Here is a 21,972-nt window from a genome sequence, read left to right as displayed (position 1 = left end):
ACTTACAGAAATATGGGTGAGGGGTTACGTCCAAGAGCAGAAATGACTCACAGTTGCATCACCAAGGACCACCCCAGCTCACAAAACCTAAGAACCTGGAGCATACTCTACACACTGACAGCTCACAGGTTGGAGTGTCCTTTCCAAGTGACTCAGTAGGGCTAAACCTCTTCCAGGAAGCTGGCTGGGTCTGTCTTCTTTGCAGCTTGGCTTGTCTGAGAGGGACTCAGCTTTATTGCTTACTCTGGGAGTGAGGGGCCTAGAGATCTGGTCAGTTTCAGGGAGTCCCTGAAACTATTTTGAGTTGTTTACTTCCCTGCTTAAGGAGCTTCCTTGTAGGAAGGAAGGTTTCAACTTTGGAGTAAACTGTTACACAACAGGTGCAGATTCTAAATAGTGGAACACAGCTGTAATTTGGGTCAATAGGGGTTGTGGCAACTGTTGCATTGGCATAAAGCATGCTGCTTAGTAGTGATGCACATCTTGGGGTGTTGCGACACAGGGGTGGTGCAGGCCTCTGTGACTGGAGATGCAATGGCAGCCATGAACTGGGAATGGTGGGGCACAGCTGTGGTATGGACTCTGGGTGGGAAGCTGTGCAGCATTGACTTCATTCTCCATCTAGGGGGATCCTTGAGCATCTTAGCCTGTAAGGCAAGTACAGAGGCAGGAATGGAAGACACTGTGGCTGTTCCTTCCAGAGGGTGGGGGCGATACAGACCTGCCAAGGATGTTTCCTTGGGAAGGGGTTTTATGAAAGTTCAAGCACCAAGGGTGCTCCTCTGGATTAAAGCTCTAGTGCCCTGGGGACAGGGCAACATATTGGTGCTGGCCTTATGGGAAATAGCTTCATTAGACGTGTCTGTTTCTTGAGGAGCAAGGCCCTATGCAGCTCAGTAACTGGAGTCACTCAGCGATTTCCAAATAGTCAGGGGCAACATGCAGCAGCAGCAGCAGCAGCAGCAGCAGCAGCAGCAGCAGGAGGAGGACAGGAGATGGAGTGCTTCCTACATAGTTACTATTATGGGAAAAAGACCTGTAACAAGGTGTCTGGGAAATGGTCCACCGCCCGGTATGAGCATGGAGCAGCGTGGAAAAGCTTCAGAATACAGCAGCTTCTTACTCCACCATGGTATGTACTCTAGCTTGTTTCCTGAGCTTGGGGCCATGAAACCTTGGAATTAGGATCAGGGACGTGGGCATGTAATGTCTCTCAGCAACAGAGTACAAGGCTGCTCACTGGTGGTGGCTGTTGATGTCTCAGGTGCTGTCAGTGGGAGTGTGGACAACTCCAAGAGGGTCTGTGGACTAGTTTGTAAAGGTGTGAGAGACACAGCAACCCTTCCCCCCAAGAACTTCAACAGCATAGCAGCTGTTTCTGTAGGTACAGTGGAAAAACTGTACGCTTTGACTCCCTCTTTAGGGTTCACTGGCAGAAACAGCTACTGGTTACTCCAGAGGCAGGACATGCATGTATCTGTGCTGTCTTTACACCTGGCCATTTTGTTGGTGTTTTGTCCTTGAGCCTTCTCCACAATGTTTTAGTTTGTAAAAGGTCACATTCACTCACTTACACACACACTTGCTTATTAAATGCAAAATAGTAACTTATAGGTCGTATTAAATGTGAAAAAAAAGCACAACAAAAGCCCAATGAGAAGCAGGTGGTGGTGGCAGCACTCGGGAGGCAGAGCCAGGCAGATCTCTGAGTTCGAGGCCAGTCTGGTCTACAGAGTGAGTTCCAGGATAGCCAGGACCACACATGGAAACCCTGTCTTAAAAAAGAGAAGAAAAAATAAACAAAACCCAGAAGAATGAGTATACAGGCTATACGCAGGAGAGTGTTCCCTCTAAATCCTATGGTTAAATAATTAAGTCAACATCATGACTCAGGATTGCGGTGGGCAGGGGGTATGAAATTTAGTTTTATAGGTAAATAGTTTTGGAGATGATGTCAGTAATCATTGAATGACATCTGCACATATAAAATGTCAATGAAAAGCACACTTACAAAGGCTTTATTTCACCATATGATTGATACACATGTGTATATATTTATTTTACTGCAATCGAAAGTTAAGGGAGTCTGGGCAGTGGTGGCTCCTGCTTTTAATCCCAGCACTTGGGAGGCAGACGCAGAAGGATCTGTGTGAGTTAGAGGCCAGCCTGGTCTACAGAGCAAGTTCCAGGATAGCCGGGCTGTTACACAGAGAAACCCTGTCTCAAAAAAGAAAAAACAACAGAAAAGTTAAGGGAAAACCCCCAACATCAGGAATGTCATTAAAGAAAAATCCGCTTTGAGTATTTAACGCCAGGCAATACCAGGCTGCGTCCTAATGTGTGACGGTGGCAGTAGAGAAAGGGTCAGTGTGAAAAAGGGGAACTCAGACACCAGAGGAGAAATGAGGTCACTGGACCGGGATCCAGTCACTTGAGAATCATGTCACAGGAGGGGATGACTCATCAACCTCACCACAGCCTAAAAGAAACTCTTCCTGGTTCTAAACTGGTCACTGCAAGGCTCATGCAGAAACATCTGGACAACGGATTTTTGTGTGGTGAAGGAGAACCGTCTGGAAGCCAATGAGATGGCATCTCATTTGTACACATTTGTCCTCTCCATCCCAACTCTCATGGATCAGAGAAATTACCCCAAACCCTTCACAATGACGACCCAGTAAAATGACAGTTAAGAGAGCGTTCTGGTTAAGGCTTATCTCCCTCCTTCCCCTGTAACACAGCTTGGTAAAACTGGCTAACAGCAAAAGTACCAATCCCAAACAATTTTTAGTTTTTCATTTTCAAAGGAAAAGAGGCCGAGAAATCTTATTGAAACCATTTATTCCTTGTATACAAATAATACAACTCGATGATTCCAAATGACTTATTTTTCAGGGACTACCCCAGATTCTGAGTCAGATAAGGAAACGTGGTGAAAAGAAGCCAGAATCGTTTTGGCTTCATTTTATTTTGCAATGATGTCACAAGTGTGCCCATGGAAACATTCTGGGAGAGCAAGCTTTGCCCTGGCAGCAGACTTTGGGCCAGAGGACTGAGAAAAGCACTAGTGTCCTCCGCCATCACCGCATTTGAGCAGGAACAGCATTGCTGATGTAAGGCTGCACCAGACTCGCCATGATAGCGCCGCAAGAGGGAAGGCCCTGCTCTCTAAAACACGGACGGCATCATATGTCTTGAGAAATTCTGGTCAAAACTTGGTCTTCTGTCCTAACTGAAAGCAATCAGTCTGCTCCCTCCACTGCTGTGGTGGCAACAGGTTTCACGTAGTACGGACCTTCACTTAGGTAGGTTCTAAGTCTCACATAATTTGAGTTCCCAAAGATCTCTGCTGCCGTCTTGGAAGTGGCCAGTGCTTTTACCAGTTCATATTTGGCGTCCTTTGAAGCTCTGTCATGTTCCACAGATCGGTCCATCACAAACTCTACAAAACCTGGACTGTTAAACATAAGCTTCTGAGCCCAGGGCTGGTTTGCAATAGCCTGAAATTAAAGCAGAAAGAGAATACAATTCACCTAGGCCTTAAGAAGGTAAGTCCATGAAAGGAACAACACAATACTTAACGAAATACACACGGCAGCACAAACCTTAAGTAAATACATTCCTGAGAAAAATATTTTAAATAATTTTATATACTAAAATTTTAAATTCAAATCTTATATTTCATATACAAAGATGTTCATCACACTGTAAAAGCTTTAAATGTCTAATAATGGGTCCAGTTAAGTAAACTAGGGCTCACTGCAATAAAAGCTTATGACTTAATTATTTATAAGGAACACCTAACGGCTTGAGTGAACCTACCACATGAAAGATGCAGGGCACTGGTTCTCACTCTCCCCCACACTGCGACCTTTGACAGTTCCTCATGCTGTGTGACCCCTAACCATAAAATTAGTTTGTTGCTACTACATAACTATAATTTTGCTGCTGTTGTGAATCATAATTAAATATTTCTGAAGATAGAGATTTGCCAAAGAGGTAGACCATAGACTGAGATCCACTGACATAGATCCAATTTCCATACAACACTAAAAATGGTACAAAAATAAAGAGCAAAACCAGAGAAGACAACATTGCTTCAGACAGGGTTTCTTTGTAGCTTTGGAGCCTGTCCTGAAACTCACTCTGTAGACCAGGCTAGCCTTGAACTCCCAGAGATCCACCTGTCTCTGCCTCCTGAGTGCTGGGATTAAAGGTGTGCACCACTGCCCCGCAAGGCCACTCTCAAACTTGTGTACAAGAGAATCCTTTTGGGGAATGTTGACTGTAGCATCATTTGTAACATGTACTTACATCTTCACTTGCAGGAGAATGACACATTGTGACTAGCCAATGGAATGCTGACTTTCTAAGGGCCTCTTTTAAAGCAGACACCGTAACACTGCAGTCTAATTAAGGTATGGTCTGCACTGCATGTGGTAGAACCATCAGCACTGGCCTGTCAACTCTGCACCCTTGACAGTTATACTCAGCAAAGAGGACCCTGAATGGATCCGGAAAGACACAAACACCGAGCACCCTGGAAGCAGTGCACTCCAACTGAGTCAATGCTAAAAATAAGGCAAAACTTTGTGATTTGAAATTTCCTATTTTTCAGTCTTTCTCAAATTTTGAAATAGTGAGTCAGCAACCTACCTATTTTGCAAAAGCTCATCACTATACTTAGTATGTTTCCAGCCTCATTTCTTCCTCAGGCAGGTAGCACCAGCCACCCACCCCGACCAAATCAGGGTCAGAAGAGCAGAACTGAGGTCATGAGACATCGATGCAGATGCTGTTTCCAAGGTGAAGCATCCTAAAGCACTTTTAAGTCTCACTGTTTAGAACTAAACTGGCAGCCTCGTAGAAGACAGGGACACCTGTGTTCCTTAAGACATGCTCTGGAAAGTCTTCCCCTCAGTCCTTCTCAGCATGGCCTAGTGTGTGTCCTGGGTCCTGTGATAAGACCACTAAGGTGATGGCACTTAGCCAGGACAACTGGTACACTGCTAAGTGCTAGGGCTAAGAAGGAAAACATCAATAAACATTTCAACATAAAAATAAAGCATGCACAGGTGTATCCACACCTTAGTTCTAATTTTACAGCCAACTTTACCCATATTTATGGTCTGGCTCCCTCCATAGACTGGAAGTTTCAGAAAAGACTCAAGATCTATCGGTAAGGGAGACTCAATGTTTGCTGAATGAATGTATCACTTTGAGAGCTAGTATCATTTAATTCTGCGGTATACTCAGGCAGTGTGCTGAAGCTACTTCTTGAATAAATAAGCAAAATTAGAGTGTTGAGGTCAGAAAGCACAGCAAAGGTCAGAGATCAGAAACCGGCCAACTAAGTACCAGAAAGGACAGTAGGAATTAAGACTCAGAAAAGAGACAAAGTCGAGGAGGTGGGCTAATCTGTGACTCAGCAGTAGCAGATACTTTTTACTGGCAATCTGCAGACACGTGTCTCCCTCACTGGCCCCTGCAGTGTCTGTCAGGGACAAGAACTGCTGTGTACACAGCGGCTAGCTAGCTCATTCTGAGTGCTCTATGTTGCGCTGGCAGTCACATAAGGACCCGTGAGAAGAGAGTACCTACTGTGAACACTTTCAAGGCAGCACAGTGTAGTTCAGGGAAGGGCTGGTTACTGATGCCACGAAAGAGCTCCAGGGAGTCTCGAGATAAGGAGGAAAACCAGGATTCCGCCATCCTTAGGAAGTCATCAGTCTGCTGCTCAGGCTGTGAGACAGAGAGAGAAATGTGCACAACACACCTTGAGGAAGGCTAGCAGCTACAGCAGAGAGCTAGCAACCCTTGAAAAACTCATCCCCAAATCCAGCCCAGAAAGTTCCCATTTTTGTTGGAGGGGATGAAATAATCTCTGGGCTCTCTTTAGTTCTACTATTCCCCTTTGTATTTAAAATGTTAGTAACCAGCTGTTGAGATGGCTCAGCAGGGAAAAGCACTTGCTGTGTAAGCTTGATGGCCTGAGTTCAATCCCTGGATTTTATGTAAAAGTAGGAAGAAAGAATCGACTTTGCCAAGTTGTCCTCTGACCTTCACACATGTACTACGGCATGTGTGCCCACACATACACACCTCTCCCCCATCCCTTCTTCTCTCATGCATAGTAATAAATAAATAAGATGTGAGGCAGGAGTTATGGGTAAGCTAACCAAAACTAAAGAAGCAGCTAGCCCCGCCCCCCCCCCCCCACGGGAATTTGAATGGTGATGTCCTGCATGAGTAGACAATGCAGTTCCCAGAAGAAATGGGTTATCCTCAGTGACTCTTCACAAGTTAACTGGGAGTTACCTAGGTTAGCTATGCTCACTGCTCTTGGTTGCCCACCATAACTAGCTGCTAACTCTATTCCCGAAGATACCCAGACTTTGCTTCAAGACCTAGAGAAATCGATGACCAGGAAACTTCATCTCAGCTGGCTAGCTTCCATAGTACCAAAAGTGCTATGCAGGTTTCCAGAGAGAAGAGACGTCAGTGTTCTCCCCAGTGCTGGCCCTAAGTGCTACCGTCTGACCTTCGAGGAAAAGCTGTGTCCACGGTGCAGGCTGCAATGGCTGTCAGGAGGATAACTACCCCTGCCCGGATTTGAGACTGCTCCACAAGAAAATTCATGCTCGGAACTGCAAATCTCGTCAAAAGGTCATAGCCAGGGCTGGAGAGATGACTTAGAGGTTAAGAGCACCAGATGCTCTTTCTGAGGACCCTAGTTCAATTCCCAGCACCTATATGCAGGCTCATAATTACTTGTAACTCCAATTCCAGGGGATCTGATGCCTCTCCTGGCCTGAGGGCATTGCACACATGTGGTACACAGACGTGCACAGACAAGAAAACACCCATACACATAATATAAAGTAATGAAATAAAAAACTCGCGGCTGAGGAAGCCCTAGGTCTTAGAGGGAACCTACTATTGCTAGTTTGCTAACTGGTCACGTTTATGCTCAGACCAGTGCTGCCTCCAACCTTGGTCAGAGACTGTTTCTTTTCGAAGCGTGCAGAGGCTACCAGGAAAGTGACTTAATAGCTCAGCCTAAAGAAAGACATCTGTGTCAACCCCGACTTTCTGACGCTCAGGGAACACTGTGGAGGAGAGGGCAGAAAGAACGCAGGAGCTGGAACTGGGGAGAAGCGAAGTGCTGGCTTCTGGACAGAGCATGGTGGTGGCACTCAAACCCAGCTGTGGTTACCTGCACAAGTTTAAGCCAGCCAGGACAACCAAAGAGCTATAGTCAGCTGGCGGCAGCCAGGGGAGGGACAGTCTCTGCAAGTGTGGTTATGACCTCATACCCTTGTGCACAGGGGCAGCACTAACTGCACCCAGTGGTTAGAAAGATGACAGACATGAAGTTGGAGGAGGGTCCTAGAGGACACAGAAGGGACATGTTCAATACAGTCAAAATATATGCACACATGTATGAAACTCTCAAACAATTAATTAAAAATGCCCCTAAAATATTTTCATGTAACTAGTCACATAATGAAGGCTTTCATCTTTTGGTTGTTTTTTGAGACAGGGTTTCTCTATGTAGGAACTCAGTATATAAACCAGGCTATCCTGGAGCTCAAAGATTCTCCTGCCTCTGCCTCCCTCCTGAGTTGCTGGGATTAAAGGTGTGCTCTACCAGGTTACCATCTTAACTAAAGTGATAAGCGTGACACCCATGTGAACTTAAACTGACCAGTGTCAAGCTGACTGACTCATCCTCCCCAAACATGCCCTACCGCCTTCAATAATTCCCATCTACTTACTGACAAGTACAGAAGAGAAGAGACCGCATCCAAACATCTAGTTTTTAGCTCTGTGGAAGCATTCTTTGCTTGATATCCTATTCCCATGAGGAGGCGTTCAAAGCGGGTTCCTGTGAAGCATAATGGTGACACAAACATAAAATCTACCATTTCAGCCATCTTAGACACAGTTAATGCTACTAACCACACTAAGATGCTGTACAACCGCTGGGGGACGTCTTTCTGTAGCCATGAATATGTGTGGCTCCCATTGGATAATAAATAGAGCTGCATGGCCTATGGCAGGGCAGGATAAGGTTAGGTGGCACATTCAAACTGAAGATGAGACAAAGAAGGGTGGAGTTGGGCTGGATGGTTAGAGATGGCTCAGTGGTTAAGAGCCCTGGCTGCTCTTCCAGAGGTCCTGAGTTCAAATCCCAGCAACCACATGGTGGCTCACAACCATCTGTAATGAGATCTGGTGCCCTCTTCTGGCCTGCAAGGACACATGCAGACAGAACACTGTATGTATAAATAAATAAATCTTTTTTTAAGAAAAAGGAGGCTGGAGTCAGAGGAGACTCAAGCCTGCTGCTAAAGGAGCAACAAGATGTCAGCAGACCAGTAACATCATGGCCACGTGGCAACACATAGATTAATAGAAATGGGTTGAGTTAAGTTATAAGAGCTAGCTAGAAGGAAGCTTGAGCCATAGGCCACATAGTTTATAATTAATATAAGCCTCTGAGTAATTACTTTATAAATAGCTGCAGAACCACGGGTAGGAGAGATTCATCTGGACCTCGGAGCAAGGCAGGACCCGAGAAACATCTGCTTAACATTTGGTGCCCAACATGGGGTAAGATTTTCCACCTAAAACCTGAGAAAGCTTTAAAAAGGGGGGAGTCTTTGTCATGGAGGAGATGGGAATGGGGGGGAGGGGCTAGGGGGAAGGCGAAGGCGGGAATGGGAGGGGGAAGGACAGGGGAACCCATGGGTGATATGTAAAATTAAAAAACAAATATCCATATTTAAAAAATGGATTTTTGATATGTGCAACAACAACAACAACAAAAAAGGGTTCTAAGACAGAGCCAAGAGCAGCTTCCTAGTTGTGTCTCTCATGAGGGCTGTGGCACAGAGACGCTGCAGCCTTTGAGCTTAAGCACAGCATGGAAGATTCCCACTGGCATACACAGAGGCACACACTGCACTAAGTGATGGATTTAGCTTTTGCTAAGACAGACAGACCAAAAAAAAGGTTTCTGGGCTACACGCTGCTGTTGGAGGCACAGACTCATTGCTACCCAGAGTTAGCGGTGAGCATGGATCCCAGAGCTGGTGGTAAACGTACCTCCGCCATGTGGGGAAGCTGAGACAGGTGGAGCCAGCAGCCAGGGCTGCACCTTTGAACTAGCCATGAAGCTTAACAATTTAAAATCTCTCCTGGTCAGAGAAGGATTATAGATTCACAATAAGACAGAGTCAGATGGAATAAACCTCTAAATGGTTTACAGTGCATATAAAAGATACATAGGCTTAAGAGAGAGGAGAAAAAGGATAGTCATAAAAATAAAATACATAAAAGTATAATAAACCATATAAAGATTGGGTCTAAGGATATACTGCTTTGGAAGTGAAGTGAAAAAGGCAATTTATACTTCCACACACTGTGATTATCAATCTGAAACACAAAAAGAGGGATGTGTTCAGAGATCATGTGACAGACCCAGAACACACCATTCTACCTGCTACGGAAGGGTGAGCATCGTGAATAGGGCTGGTCAGAGGCCCCAGCCTGCACAAGCTCAGGGTCCCTTAACTCCTGCACTTTCGCTACTGTAGCGGAGGAGGACAGCTCTGTGCAGGACTGAGAAGCGGATAGATACCACAGTGAAGGCACTGAAATACCACATGCAACACTGTAGGGGCTGTGGTGTGCAGGGCATCAATTTTCAACACGCACTTCACAAGTGCGTTAAAATAGTGCTGTTTCCTGTATTGGAATTTGATGTGCAAGTAGATATTCAAGGACATACCACACATGTATCTTTCTTAACATAAACTCTTGACACAAAATTGTCTTTCCTGTCTTTCTGTGCTTGTGACATAGTCAAAACCCGGAAGAAGCTGCTGTTGTACTGTTTTCATAAGTGAGGACAGTGAGGTCTAGAGAAGTGATGTGAATGAAATTCAGCCTCCATCAGTGATAGAGCTGGGACACAACATGAGCTATGCCATAAAAAGCAGTCAAGGCAGGCACCAACAGTAAATACTGTTTGGTCCCCATTGTGTGAAATACAGCATGGAGTAAAAGCCACAGCTTTTCAGTTGTAATCATGAGACTGAGAGATGAGTCCACACAGGGTTAAAGATGGCCACCCATGAAAGTAGTCCTACAGCAGTTATCCCTACGCAGATGGACCTGCACCTTGCATTCTGGCCAGAAATGAAAACACATCTTAAAAAAGCCAAGATTAGTCATACCAACCTGTCTTCTGTAAAACCTGCTTCCCTTCAACACTGGATCCCAGGATTCCAACTGTGTCCACAGCTACACCAATCATGGTGGGGTCCTGACTGTCTGCCATTTCAAACACTTTCTCCAGAAAGACAGGGTAGCGTTCACAGATCTGCTGAGGACTATCCATGACAGCCAGGTTTCCAAAAAACTTTACAAATCCTAAACATATTTATAAAAAATATACTTTAATATGGGACAAGACAGCACAAATTGGGGGCCCATGTTTCCACAGGAATATTAATAAACTGCAGGCCAGAAAGGGAGACTGAAAAGACCCATGAGATGTGTGATTCTGAGAGAATAGAAACCCCAAGATGTCAATGGAGCTTGGGAGGCAGAGAAAGAAGAGTATTTGTGAATTTAAGGCCAGCCTGGTCTATACAGTGAGTTATAGTCAGGGAAGGAGAGGGAGAGACAGAGACAGAGACAGAGAGAGAGAGACAGACAGACAGACAGACAGAGAGGTGATAATGGGGGAGGGGAGGGGGAGGGAGAAAACATGTGCACACCAATGGATACCAACGATAGGAAGGCAAGCTTGAAGACATTATTGGAAGAAACTGTTAAACAGGTGCATTCACTAATAAAATAAAGCACACTGCCTCAAGGGGCACAAACCTCCAGCTACTACAGTGTTCAATAAAGACTGGAATGAAATGGGTGGAGCGAATCCTCTATCATCTCACTTCAGACTGCATGGATCTGATACACACAGTAAAGGCCATTATTCGTATTTTGATTTATGCCTCACTGAACTTTTAAAGAAAACCATCTAACGCTCTAGAGAGCATCCATGTTCCCATAACATCAATCAATAGTGCAATCATCCTTAGGTCAACAGATTCCACTTCATTAAGGGTTCTGATTAGCTTTTTAAACTAACAAAAAACTGTATATCACATCTGGAAATACATCTGCACTGTATAGTAGGCAAATCAACAATATGTATTATCTTATATTTGTGTGTGTGTGTGTGTGTGTGTGTGTGTGGTGAAAACACTTGAAATCTATTAGCAAAATTCAAGGACAGAATGAATACACTGTTAACAGTCTTCACCTTGTACTTGTCTGAACGTTCTGACCAACAGCTATGCAAACATGCCCTAGTTCCCCTGTAATCATCAACCTATTTCTGAGTTCAACTTTTCCTAGATTATACATGTAAAGAAGATCATGTAGCACGTTTCATTCCTCACTGTTCTCCAGTCTCAATCAGTGTGCAAATGACAACTGATTTTTGAGGCTTCGTAGCATTCCATTGTGTACACAGTCCATATTATCTGCGCATCTCTGAGAAGCGTCAAGGGCACTGTTCCCATTGAAAATGCTGCAGTGAGCAAGGGAGCAGACGGCTTCAGCACACTGGTTTCCTTCCTCTGTCTACACACCCGAAAGGGATGCAGAACGAATTCTTTCGTAAAGACCTTCCAGTTCCCACGGCTGCACTAATTTATATTCCCACCAACAATGTCCATGGTTTCCTGTGTTCCATGTCCTCACCTCCCGGCTTTTAGCTTTTTTGATGCAAGTCATTCTAACATGCATGAAGCAATTCTCCTCAGTGGTTTAAATTTGCTTGTCTCTGATAAGCAGCACTGCTGACCATCTTTCCATATACCTACTGGGCAGATCAGATTCTTCTGAGTAATGTTGATTCAGGTCTTTCACTGATTTGTGTTTGTTTAGTTTTTGTTTTTTGAGTCAGGGTTTCTCTGTGTAGCTCTGGCTGTCCTGAACTTGTTCTGTAGACCAGGCTGGCTTCGAGATCCACCTGCCTTTGTCTCCCAAGTGCTGGGATTAAAAGAATGAGCTCCCACTGCCTGGCTCCTTTGCTGATTTTTAACTGGGTTGTTTTCTTGCTACCGACTTGTTTGCGTCCCTCATATTCTGGACACCGACTCTTTCCTAGTTTGCAAATATTCCTCTAATCCCAGACTGCATGTTCCCTCTGGGGAGTGTTTGAGCAGATGCCTTTCGGTTTGATAAAACAGTTACATTTGTTAATTTTCCTTCTATTCTCTGTTCTTTGAGAAGCATATCCCAAACCATCTTGGCCCAGACCAAAGTCCGAGGCTCTCCCACTACCTTTTTTCTCCTCCGCAGCCTGTCTCACGTCTTAGGTCTTACACTGTGCTGAGCTGGCGTGAGATAAGGTCTGACTTCATTCCTCACTTAAATATCCAGGTTTCTTTTAACATCACTTACTGAGAATGTCCTTTCCAGAGCATGTTTTGGGCATGACTGTAAATATTCGCATCTATCCCAAGCCCTCTGTTCTGTCCTATTAGTCTGTGTGTCTTCCAGGAGTAAGATGGTGTTTTCATCACCAAGCACTTTCAGATGCTATCACAATGGGAGTGTCTCCTTGAGCGCTCTGGGCAGTTCGTTGTTAGTGTAGAAGGCTATTGAATTTGTATGCTGTGCTGATCCTACAGCTTCACTGAATCCACTCTTAGGTGTGACAGTTCCTTGGTGGAATCTATGATGCATTCTGCATGTAAGATCATGCCGCCCCCACACCTATAAATAGGAATAATTCACTTCCTCTTGGATTTAGATGCTTTTTGTTTTTTCCCTTCCTGACATGTCTAGGACTTCCCACACTACCCTGAATAGAAGTCCTCACACTATCGCTGCTCCTGCTCTTAAGGGAAAGGTTTTCAACTTCTCACACTTGAGCACACCACCAGCTACAGATTCATCACTCATGGCCTGTGCTGTCTTAAAACATATTTCTTCTTTCATAATAATTGAGTTGTCATACTAAAAGGATGTTGAAGTTCTATCAAATGCATTTTTAGTATCTGCTGGTATGTTTTTGTCCTTACTTTAGTAATCTGGTGCATCCTACTGATCAGGCTGGATTCACTGAATCACTCAACAGTGACCCATGCCCCCTTCACTGTACCCGACAGCTGCAGAAGGCTTGTACAGGAGGCAGTACTAAAGAAGTAACCCCTGTCCTTCGGAAGCCCATGCAACTCGGCTGCTCTCACCTGGCAAATAGAAGCCAGAGAAAGGGTCTGAATCCGCTCCAACAATTATATTAGCTATCTGGTCAATGACCCCTTCCTGAGCAAGGTACTGTCGTCCATGATGGCTATATGCTAGTGATGTTACCATTTCTATACAGGTGGCTCTAAAATCAAAAAAGACAAAAATGGAGAACATTTTAAAATTGCTTTCACACTGGTTAAGTTGTATTTAATTTTCCTCATCACATCTGAAAGGCCCATGTCCTGGCTTCCTTTTCAGAAGAGGACACAAGAAATATTTTCCTAACTTTGGAATCACCTGTTACTGTGGTGTTCAGGACTGAGGTCTGACCCACTGACTGGAGACCCACTACTCTCTGTGACGGTGCTGTAACATAAGCAAGGAGCACACTTGCCCAGGGACAGAGGACCCGGGCACATGGAACAGCTGAAGCGTCTTGCAAGGGTTGGTCACACCTGATAGAGCATCACGGCATAACGAGCGACAAACTGTGCAGTCTCTGACAGCACAGACCACACTCAGTCCCACAGCTGCTTCCTGGCCCTCTGAGTCTACACACCTGACCAGCACGTCCTCACCCGTCAGCTCTCTCAGGAGCTGGCTCACCAATCCACTTGTGGCACAGTAATTTAAAGATTCTGATGACACAGAAGAAATCTCTACAATTAGCTGAAAGAACAGAGAGAAAAAACGGTCAAAACAGCCCCAAATCTGTTAGATCTCATTTTAAGTTAAATGCAGAATTATGTACTATAGATGTAATTGAGTTCTTAACAATTCACGCTGTTTCTAGGAAAACTTCATTGAACATAAAACAAATTACTCTGGTAGAAGATAGTCCACTGCATCTAGGTATATGTGTAATTCTACCAAAAAACCATTAATCAGGGCATAAAAGCTTGCACCATCAACAAACATAATGAGTCATTCAAAACAGGCTCTCGCCCGTGGACGGACAGATGGACGGACGGACGGACGGACACACACACACACACACACACACACACACACACACACACACACCTCTCTCTCTCTCTCTCTCTCTCTCTCTCTCTCTCTCTCTCTCTCTCTCTCTCAGTAGGAGAGCACTTGCCTAATGTATACAAGGCCTGTATCTAAGCACCACAGAACAAAACAAATACAAATGTATCCACGGATCTGTCTTGTCACATCTTCACTTGACCAGCACGGTCTGAAAGCTTAATGAAAGGCAGAGAACACTGAGAGGGTTTAAATAGGGAACTGGTAGAACCAAGAATTTGTTTTCACATCTTTATTTAGTTTTTTATTTTGTGGAGGGGACTATGTATGAGGGGAGGTTGGGGCCAGAAGACAACTTGTGAGAGCTGGTTCATCCTTCTGCCAGGAAGGTTCTGAGGACCAAATTCAGGTCATCAGGCTTGGCAGCAAATGACTTTACTCATCAGGCCATTTCACTGGCCCAAAGATCATTCTTATATATGCTACAAATATCATGCTGTACACCACAAGTACACACAATTTAGTGTACCAACGAAATATAAATCTGGGGAAACAATACTGACTGCACTTAAATGACACTGGCAGGCCTGTCTAGGATGGCGGCAGCCGTCCTAGCAAGGAGGAAGACACAGCTCCAGTGGAACTGATGCGAGTGGACTTGTGACACGGAGAGCAACCTCTGTGAAGGGTGAGCTCAAGGTCCAGGACCCAACAGAGAATAGAGAGATGGACGGACGGAAGGATGGATGGCACAGACCAGGAATTCAGGCGACAGTGAACAAGCAGCTGCATGAAGGTTGCAGTCTTAACGCAGAAGAGGTGTGGGTTACAAGTTCATGTGTGGAGTCTTATCACACACGTGGAAACTGAAATCACGAGACTAAATACGCCTGAGAACAGCATGAACGTGAAGCAGGGGGTGGGACTTTGCAGGCCTCAACAATGAAAAGTTCAGTAAGGAGCCGGAAGCAGAAGAAACAGACAAGGGAAAACTAAAGCTCACAGCCAGTGTCCTCAGGAAGGAGATAAACTCTATGTGGTGAGGGAATTAGATTATACATGGTTTCATTTTAGATAGACCGCTTACTTATGTGTGCGGACTCAGGTCAACTGCTTCCTCAATATTAACAACATACAACATTTACTATATTAATCAATGACACAGGGGCTAAGATAGTTTGCTCACTAAAGTGCTTAGATACAAGCATGAGGACCCACGTTAATAACACATGCAGTGGCATGCAATTATAATTCCACTGCTGGGTAGGCAAAGTTAAGTCCCTGGAGCTCACCAGCTAGGTAGATTAGCTTGATCAGTGGACTCCAGGCCCATGAGACCCCATCTCAAAGAACAAGGTAGACCTGAGGAATGATGCAGTGACCTCTGGCCTCCACATGCACACATCTACACACCAGTGTAAAAACACGAAAGGAACTAATGACAGTGTGTGTGAGGTCTTTTAGCAGGGTTCAACAGAAAAGCGGTGGGCAGGAATCCATTTCTCCCCACTGCCAGTACAGCACTTTTCCAGCGGTGTCTTGTAAGTCGGTTTGTGACTGTCTCACATACCAGGCTGCCACCTCAGTGATAAGTGAGCCATCTTGCCCTCCTTTGTTCATTTACTGCATTGTTTTGAAAGCATTAGAAAGTGTGCCTTTAGTCTTACCTCATACACCCTGTATCGAATGACATCATTTGTTTTCATTACATTTTTCAAATCATCCAGCAAATTACTTTCAAATAAAGCTTCCAGTCCAGCCTGGGTTAGTGATATTCTTGACAGGGATTTGATAGCCTTATACAGAAAGAAAATATCTCTTGTCAGAAAAGTACAGAAAATTTATACCTACTTCCTAAGCCTAAAATTAGTACGTAAAATACCCTATTCCCACAGGCATTCACATCTTACCTGCTGTAATTTCTAACTGGAAACCACTGAGCAGCCAACGTAAGTCTGACAGACGCTGTAGACGTGTCTCAGGGGCTCACTGTTATGTATCAGACATCATTTACACAAGGCTGCAGACTCAATCCTACCTTCATCCTACAGATCACCACTAAACCTTCTCCACAGACCCTAGGATCAGTGTCTTAGACAGCTGGCTGAGAGGTCTAGTGAACTCACTCACCGCTTTGGCAACAGATAAATTCTCTCCACCAATGCAATAAACAATGTGTTTTAACAGTTCAGCATTATTCAGAATCTCAGTAACAGCTTCAGAATTTTCAACAATTCTTCCAATCTAAAAGAAAAACAACGATAAAACAAACAAGCAAAGTGATACTCTTCCCAAAGAGAACATGTGAACGCATGATATTCAAATTTTTCTAGTGTTTAATGATCTTACAAGTAGTTATTACAGCTATTATACAAATCACTACAAATTCACAATGACCCAAATTCAGTAAAGCCAAATGCACACATATAATCACACTTTCAACTGGAAAGGAACAATGAACACTGGGTGTAGACAGGAGACAGGAGAGTCAAAACATTATGACTCCTATTAAGTTAAATTTAGTTGCACAAGCCTTGGATAAATTACTTTCTCTGAGCTTAATTTTTAAATGAAATAATATAAACTGGAAGTACAGTTTTTAATTTCAGGGCAGTAAAAAGACTAACTGAAGAGGAGACAGGCATCTGTTACAGTCTTTGGCACACACATGGGCAATGAATAAACATATCCCAACTGAGTACACACTGTAGAGAAGAAAAGGGAAGGCTGCGGACTGTCCACTGGGAACCAGCTGTGCTGCCCAACATTCATTCCGGCATGGCCCCAGCAGCACTTCACACAAATGCTATGATGGTTTGGCTACCAGGATCAGAGTTACTATCTCAACATTGTTGGCTTAATGAACTTTACACTGAGTTCAGGCTTCTTCAAAACAATATAATGTAGCAAAGTAACCTTTAAACACCCCAAAATAATTTTCTTTAGACTAGGTACTCCTTAAAGAAAAAACAAAGTGTTTGTCTCGTGAACTCAGACAGCAATGGCATGACACTCAGCAGGTCGGAGGACTTCAATGAACAGCTGGCAGCCAGCGACTAGGCTGCTTCTTCCATTTACTACTAAAATTCCATACCTGGGACAGAGTGAGGGTTTTGACAGAATCATCCGGGTGAGTCAGTCCCCTCTGTAGGTCAACCCTGAGGTTCCTGGCCAACTGAACTGGTTCCACAGCTTGGAGCAACCTCTCCAGAATGGATACACACAAAGCAGTCTGTTCCCTAAAGGAGACACCACAGAGCTTGTTCACATCATGTCAGACTGCAAACAGCACCGAACACCTAAAACTTGGCTCCATGACAATTTCTTCCTGAAGAGTTTCTTCCAAGTAGCAGTTTCTAATCACGCATTAGACATTTAGTATGGATCTATTATCTGCAATGCCTGTGTTGGGGCTACAGAGACAGATAGGATCTGTTGTCTAGTCTTGGAAAGCTCATTCTAATAGAAGACTCACACACACACAGATAGACAAATTACAGATAAATAGTATAAGCTAGGTATAGAAGCCATGGGAGACTGAAAATAAGGTTGCAAGGTATGGATAAGGCTTCCAGGGGAAGTAATGCTGAATCAAGTTTTATGAAAAAAAAAAATGGGAATGAATGATTTAGCCAGGTGTTTCAAGCACAGGAAGTATCAGTATACAAGAGAACAGATAAATCAACTACTATATTAAAACTGCAGATGACCCTCATGGAGCATGTCATGACTGGGGTCAGAGCAGGGGAGGGGTAGAGAGATGGGGAATGGGTGAGAAGAACAGAAAGAAACAAAACTAAATATGCACAGAAGCCAGATGCTGAGAGTCTTATGCCATCCTTGAAATGTAGCTTTTTCTGAGAAGCAATGCCAAGTGATGGAGTGGCTTTATGTGGAGAATCAGCACAATGACATTTAGCTTACAGAAGTCTCCTGGGGATTGGGGATGTAACCCCGTGGTAGAACACATGCTCAGCATGTATAAATTCTAGGTCCAATCATGAACGCCAAGGAGACAACAAGAACAAATACATGCAGGAAGAGGAAGAAAGAGAGCCACTCTGTAGCAGGTTAGAGATTGCAGGAGGTGATGAAGGCGTGAACCAGCGAAGCAGGAGCCAAGATGGAGAAGAGGTAAAGCTACTAGGAAGGTAGACCCATCTGAACTTGTTGACTATTCACTGTAGGTACAGATCTTGTTCTAAGAACAGTTCACTTGTCTTTTAATAGGCAACATAAATAAATGAGCTAACATATGTCTGATGCCAGTATAGACTTCAACTGGCCTAACTTTCCTAGACTGCCACAAGAATACAAATCAAAAGCCTTAAAAAAAACACACTTGGGCTGGGGCAGTGATTCTGGGTAAAGCACTTACCAAGTGAGAATAAGGATCTGAGTTGGGAGTCCCAGAACCCACATAACCTGGATGGCTCAGTGAAAAGACTTGCTATGCAAAGCCTGATGACTTTGCTGAATCCACAGAAAAAGTTGGATATAGTACTATGCACCTGACAGAGAAATCAGCAAGATGCTCATGGACCAGCTAGCCTGGAGCAGAGGTTCCCAACCTGTGGGTTGCGACCCCTTGGAAAGACATACCACTGGAAAACAGAGGTATTTACATGACGATTCACAACAGCAGCAAAATTACAGTTTTGTATTAATTTTATGCCTGGGGTCATACACCACGAGGAACTGTATTAAAGGATCACAGCATTAGGAAGGTGAGAACCACTGGTTTGGAGTGGGAGGGCAGTGGCAGAAATGAACAAGGGAGGTCCTGCCTCAACAGTTGGAAGGTAAGAATGGACTCCCTGGAGGTCCACACACATGCATGCATGCACACGCGCACGGGCAGTCTTTTTCTCATGAAAAGAATTTTAAAAAGCAGTGATGGGTTAAACTGTATTGTGTATAAACTGCAGGTCCTATGTGACCCTCAGCTGCAACAAGATAAAGGCAGTATTAGGACCATTCTTGTTAGACTTCTATGGTGTGTATCAGTAATCTTAGGTGTTATTTCTCTCACAAAAAGTGTCAAGATCATAGATTTCCATCAACAGAATCCGAATCTGAATCTGCATAGTCTTTTACGTGGTCTAGCCAAGGTAACAGTAGTGTAATTTGGAGACTGCCGGAAATTATTCAGAGAAGAACCACTCCCACAAATTGCAACTGACAGGAGAGTACATATCCAGCTCTAAACTTGCATGAAATTTGCTTCCTAGACTACCACCACAGCATGTAGCAAACTGTCTTTTCCACCTACTTTACTCTCAAACTCCCCAATTTCAGTGTCTGTTGCCAATCCGCAGTATGATTTTTCAAAGGCTTTTCACTTTCAACATGCAAAGATGGTTAGGAGTGGTATGAGCCCTGAACACACACTGCTCTAGATAGCAAGATCCTATTTCAAAAAACCAAACCAAAACAAGCACCAAAAGCTGGACCAGGCCAGACGCCTCATCTTGTACTCAGCATGTATTTTATGTACTGTGCTTCAGGAGATGCAGGGATGAACAAAATAAATATGGTTCCTGTCTTCAGAGATCTTTTAACCCCCAAAGACAGACAAAGAACTATAACAAAGGAAGCGTGTGCAGAGTCACGAGACCAAGTGAATACCCGTTAAAATGTCTGAGGGACAGTCACTTGCAGCTGGAATAACGGAGAAGACTTTTTAGAGGGATGGCATTTCAGCCGGGCCTTCACAGAGCATGGACCAGAAGAGGATGTTCAGTTGGAAGTACTGGTATGAGTGACGATGGATGACGTTAGGAAGGTGCAAGCCATGCTGGAGGACGTTAATGGTGCTACATGATATGTGGAACAGACTAGCCATGGGAGAAAGTGTCCAAGACTAGACAACTGGAAATATACCAGGAAGAGCCCAAATGCCAAACCATAGAGTCATGATTTCACACTGTAGGCAAGGGTGACCATGGCCAAGCCAACTGACCTGAACATTAACTCTGGGTGCAGGGTATGACAGGTCGGAAAAGGAAAATAACCATTTAAAAAATGATGGTTAAAATCAACTCAATAGGCCTAGCCAGAAGAGGAGCATGAGAGCTTATACTGGAGGTAGGATAAGAGAGGTAAGAAAGCCCTCTGTAAGCATTCAGCGTTGATCAAAGAGCTCACTTTTCAAATTAAAGAGTCACTTAAATTCTGGCTCACATAAAAAAAATCCATTAGATGATGAAACTACTAAATACAAGATGGTTTTAATTTAATACTATAGATGCATTTTAAATCAAAAGTTGCTACCCTAACATTTTAACTGCAGGTTCCATATTAATAGTTTTGACAGGTAATCCTGTGTTATGCAGTTTACTCTTGCCTAACACACAACGGGATCTTAAGCTTTGCAATTTCTTTTTTTTTTTTGAGCTGAGGATCGAACCCAGGGCCTTGCGCTTGCTAGGCAAGCGTTCTACCACTGAGCTAAATCCCCAATCCTGCAATTTCATTTTTTATTCAACATTTTCACATACACAATTCAATTTTGTTGTTTTTTGGGGTTTTTTTTTTGAGACAGGAACTCACAGAGATCCGCCTGGCTCTGCCTCCGGAGTGCTGGGATCAAAGGCGTGCACCACCACCCCCCAGCTTACAATTCAAATAGCTGCGTAACGCAGCTACAATTTACACCCTTAATTTGGGTGTTTCTAGTTTTTTGCTGTCTCAGCACTGCTATGACTACCCCTCTGTATACCGTACACTGTAATACAAGCACACAAGCCTTCTTCATACATCGGAGGCTGAAATTAAAAGGCATGCGATGGATCCCGCCACACTTCCAGCACCAGATCCCTTTTAAAGAGGTGAGCCGTCAATGCCTGGTCAACGCAGGGTTGTGGAGTTTTTGCAATTGGACAACCTTCACTTTCCTCCGAAAAACCACTGCAGCCATGCCTACCCAGCCGTCTCCCCAGCCCCGGCGTTCTCTCACCGACTGTTCCCGTCAAGCAAGGAGAAGAGCGGGCCGAGGCGTAACTCCGCCGCCTGCTCGCGAAGCTCGTGGAGCGGCACAGCGTGCACCACGGACTGCAGCGCACGCAGCTCCTCCAGCGGCGCCTCCAGCCGGGCCACCTCCCTCAGGAGCGCCACAGCCTGCAACGCCATCTTGCTGGCTCCAGTCTGCCCGCCCACCTACCAGGATCTCGGAGCCCTTCTCCGAGTCTCGCGAGATCTGAGGGGGCGTAGCCGCCCACGAATCTGTCAAGTCTCGCGAAGCGAGGTCTTCGGGGATTTGCTCAGAGCGGTGCCCGCCCCTTTGCCGCTGGGACGGCGGGGCCGGGACGACGCGCGGGGAATCACGAGCGTCGTGCATGGTCTCCTCAAAGGCCTCGGCTCCTGAGAACTGGACGTGATGCGGCCCTGTTTTGACATCTGTCAGCCGGCGGGAAGCTTGATTAAGAGACGTTTGGGGCGACTGTACAGAAGGTTTCCGCATCTTCAAGATTCTGTGCGTGATGAATCATCCAAAGGATGGACACCGCATTAGTGCTGGAGTGGAGGAGCAGGCGATAGAGGGCCTGGCCCAGGCTCTGAAGACCGATCGCCTCCAAGCCAGATGCGCATATAGGTAGCTGGTGGAAACCAGTGGTCAAGGGCAATCCATGTAATTTCATGAAAGCAAGAGAAAAAGTTCCAAAATCGCTGCTGTGCGTGAAATACGACATTGTTGGAGGAGGAAGAACTATT

At 44.8% G+C, this 21,972-nt stretch overlaps 1 protein-coding gene across 1 annotated transcript; it reads right to left on the bottom strand.

Annotated features, from left to right (window-relative positions):
- Positions 1–2,824: 2,824 nt before the first annotated feature.
- Psmd5 (proteasome 26S subunit, non-ATPase 5) lies at positions 2,825–21,437 on the bottom strand. Its single transcript, XM_036184780.1, has 10 exons — positions 21,218–21,437; positions 17,354–17,498; positions 16,390–16,503; positions 15,927–16,055; positions 13,838–13,947; positions 13,278–13,420; positions 10,249–10,440; positions 7,779–7,888; positions 5,602–5,742; positions 2,825–3,500 (listed from the first exon to the last, which is right to left on the bottom strand). The coding sequence occupies exons 1-10, from the start codon at positions 21,388–21,390 to the stop codon at positions 3,243–3,245; spliced, it is 1,515 nt and encodes a 504-aa protein (XP_036040673.1). The 5' UTR covers positions 21,391–21,437; the 3' UTR covers positions 2,825–3,242.
- Between the last annotated feature and the right edge of the window lie 535 nt (positions 21,438–21,972).

The sequence above is a fragment of the Onychomys torridus genome, chromosome 4 (assembly GCF_903995425.1).
Source record: "Onychomys torridus chromosome 4, mOncTor1.1, whole genome shotgun sequence".
NCBI classification, from domain to species: Eukaryota; Metazoa; Chordata; class Mammalia; order Rodentia; family Cricetidae; genus Onychomys; species Onychomys torridus.
This window is presented reverse-complemented; position numbering and strand designations above follow the sequence as displayed.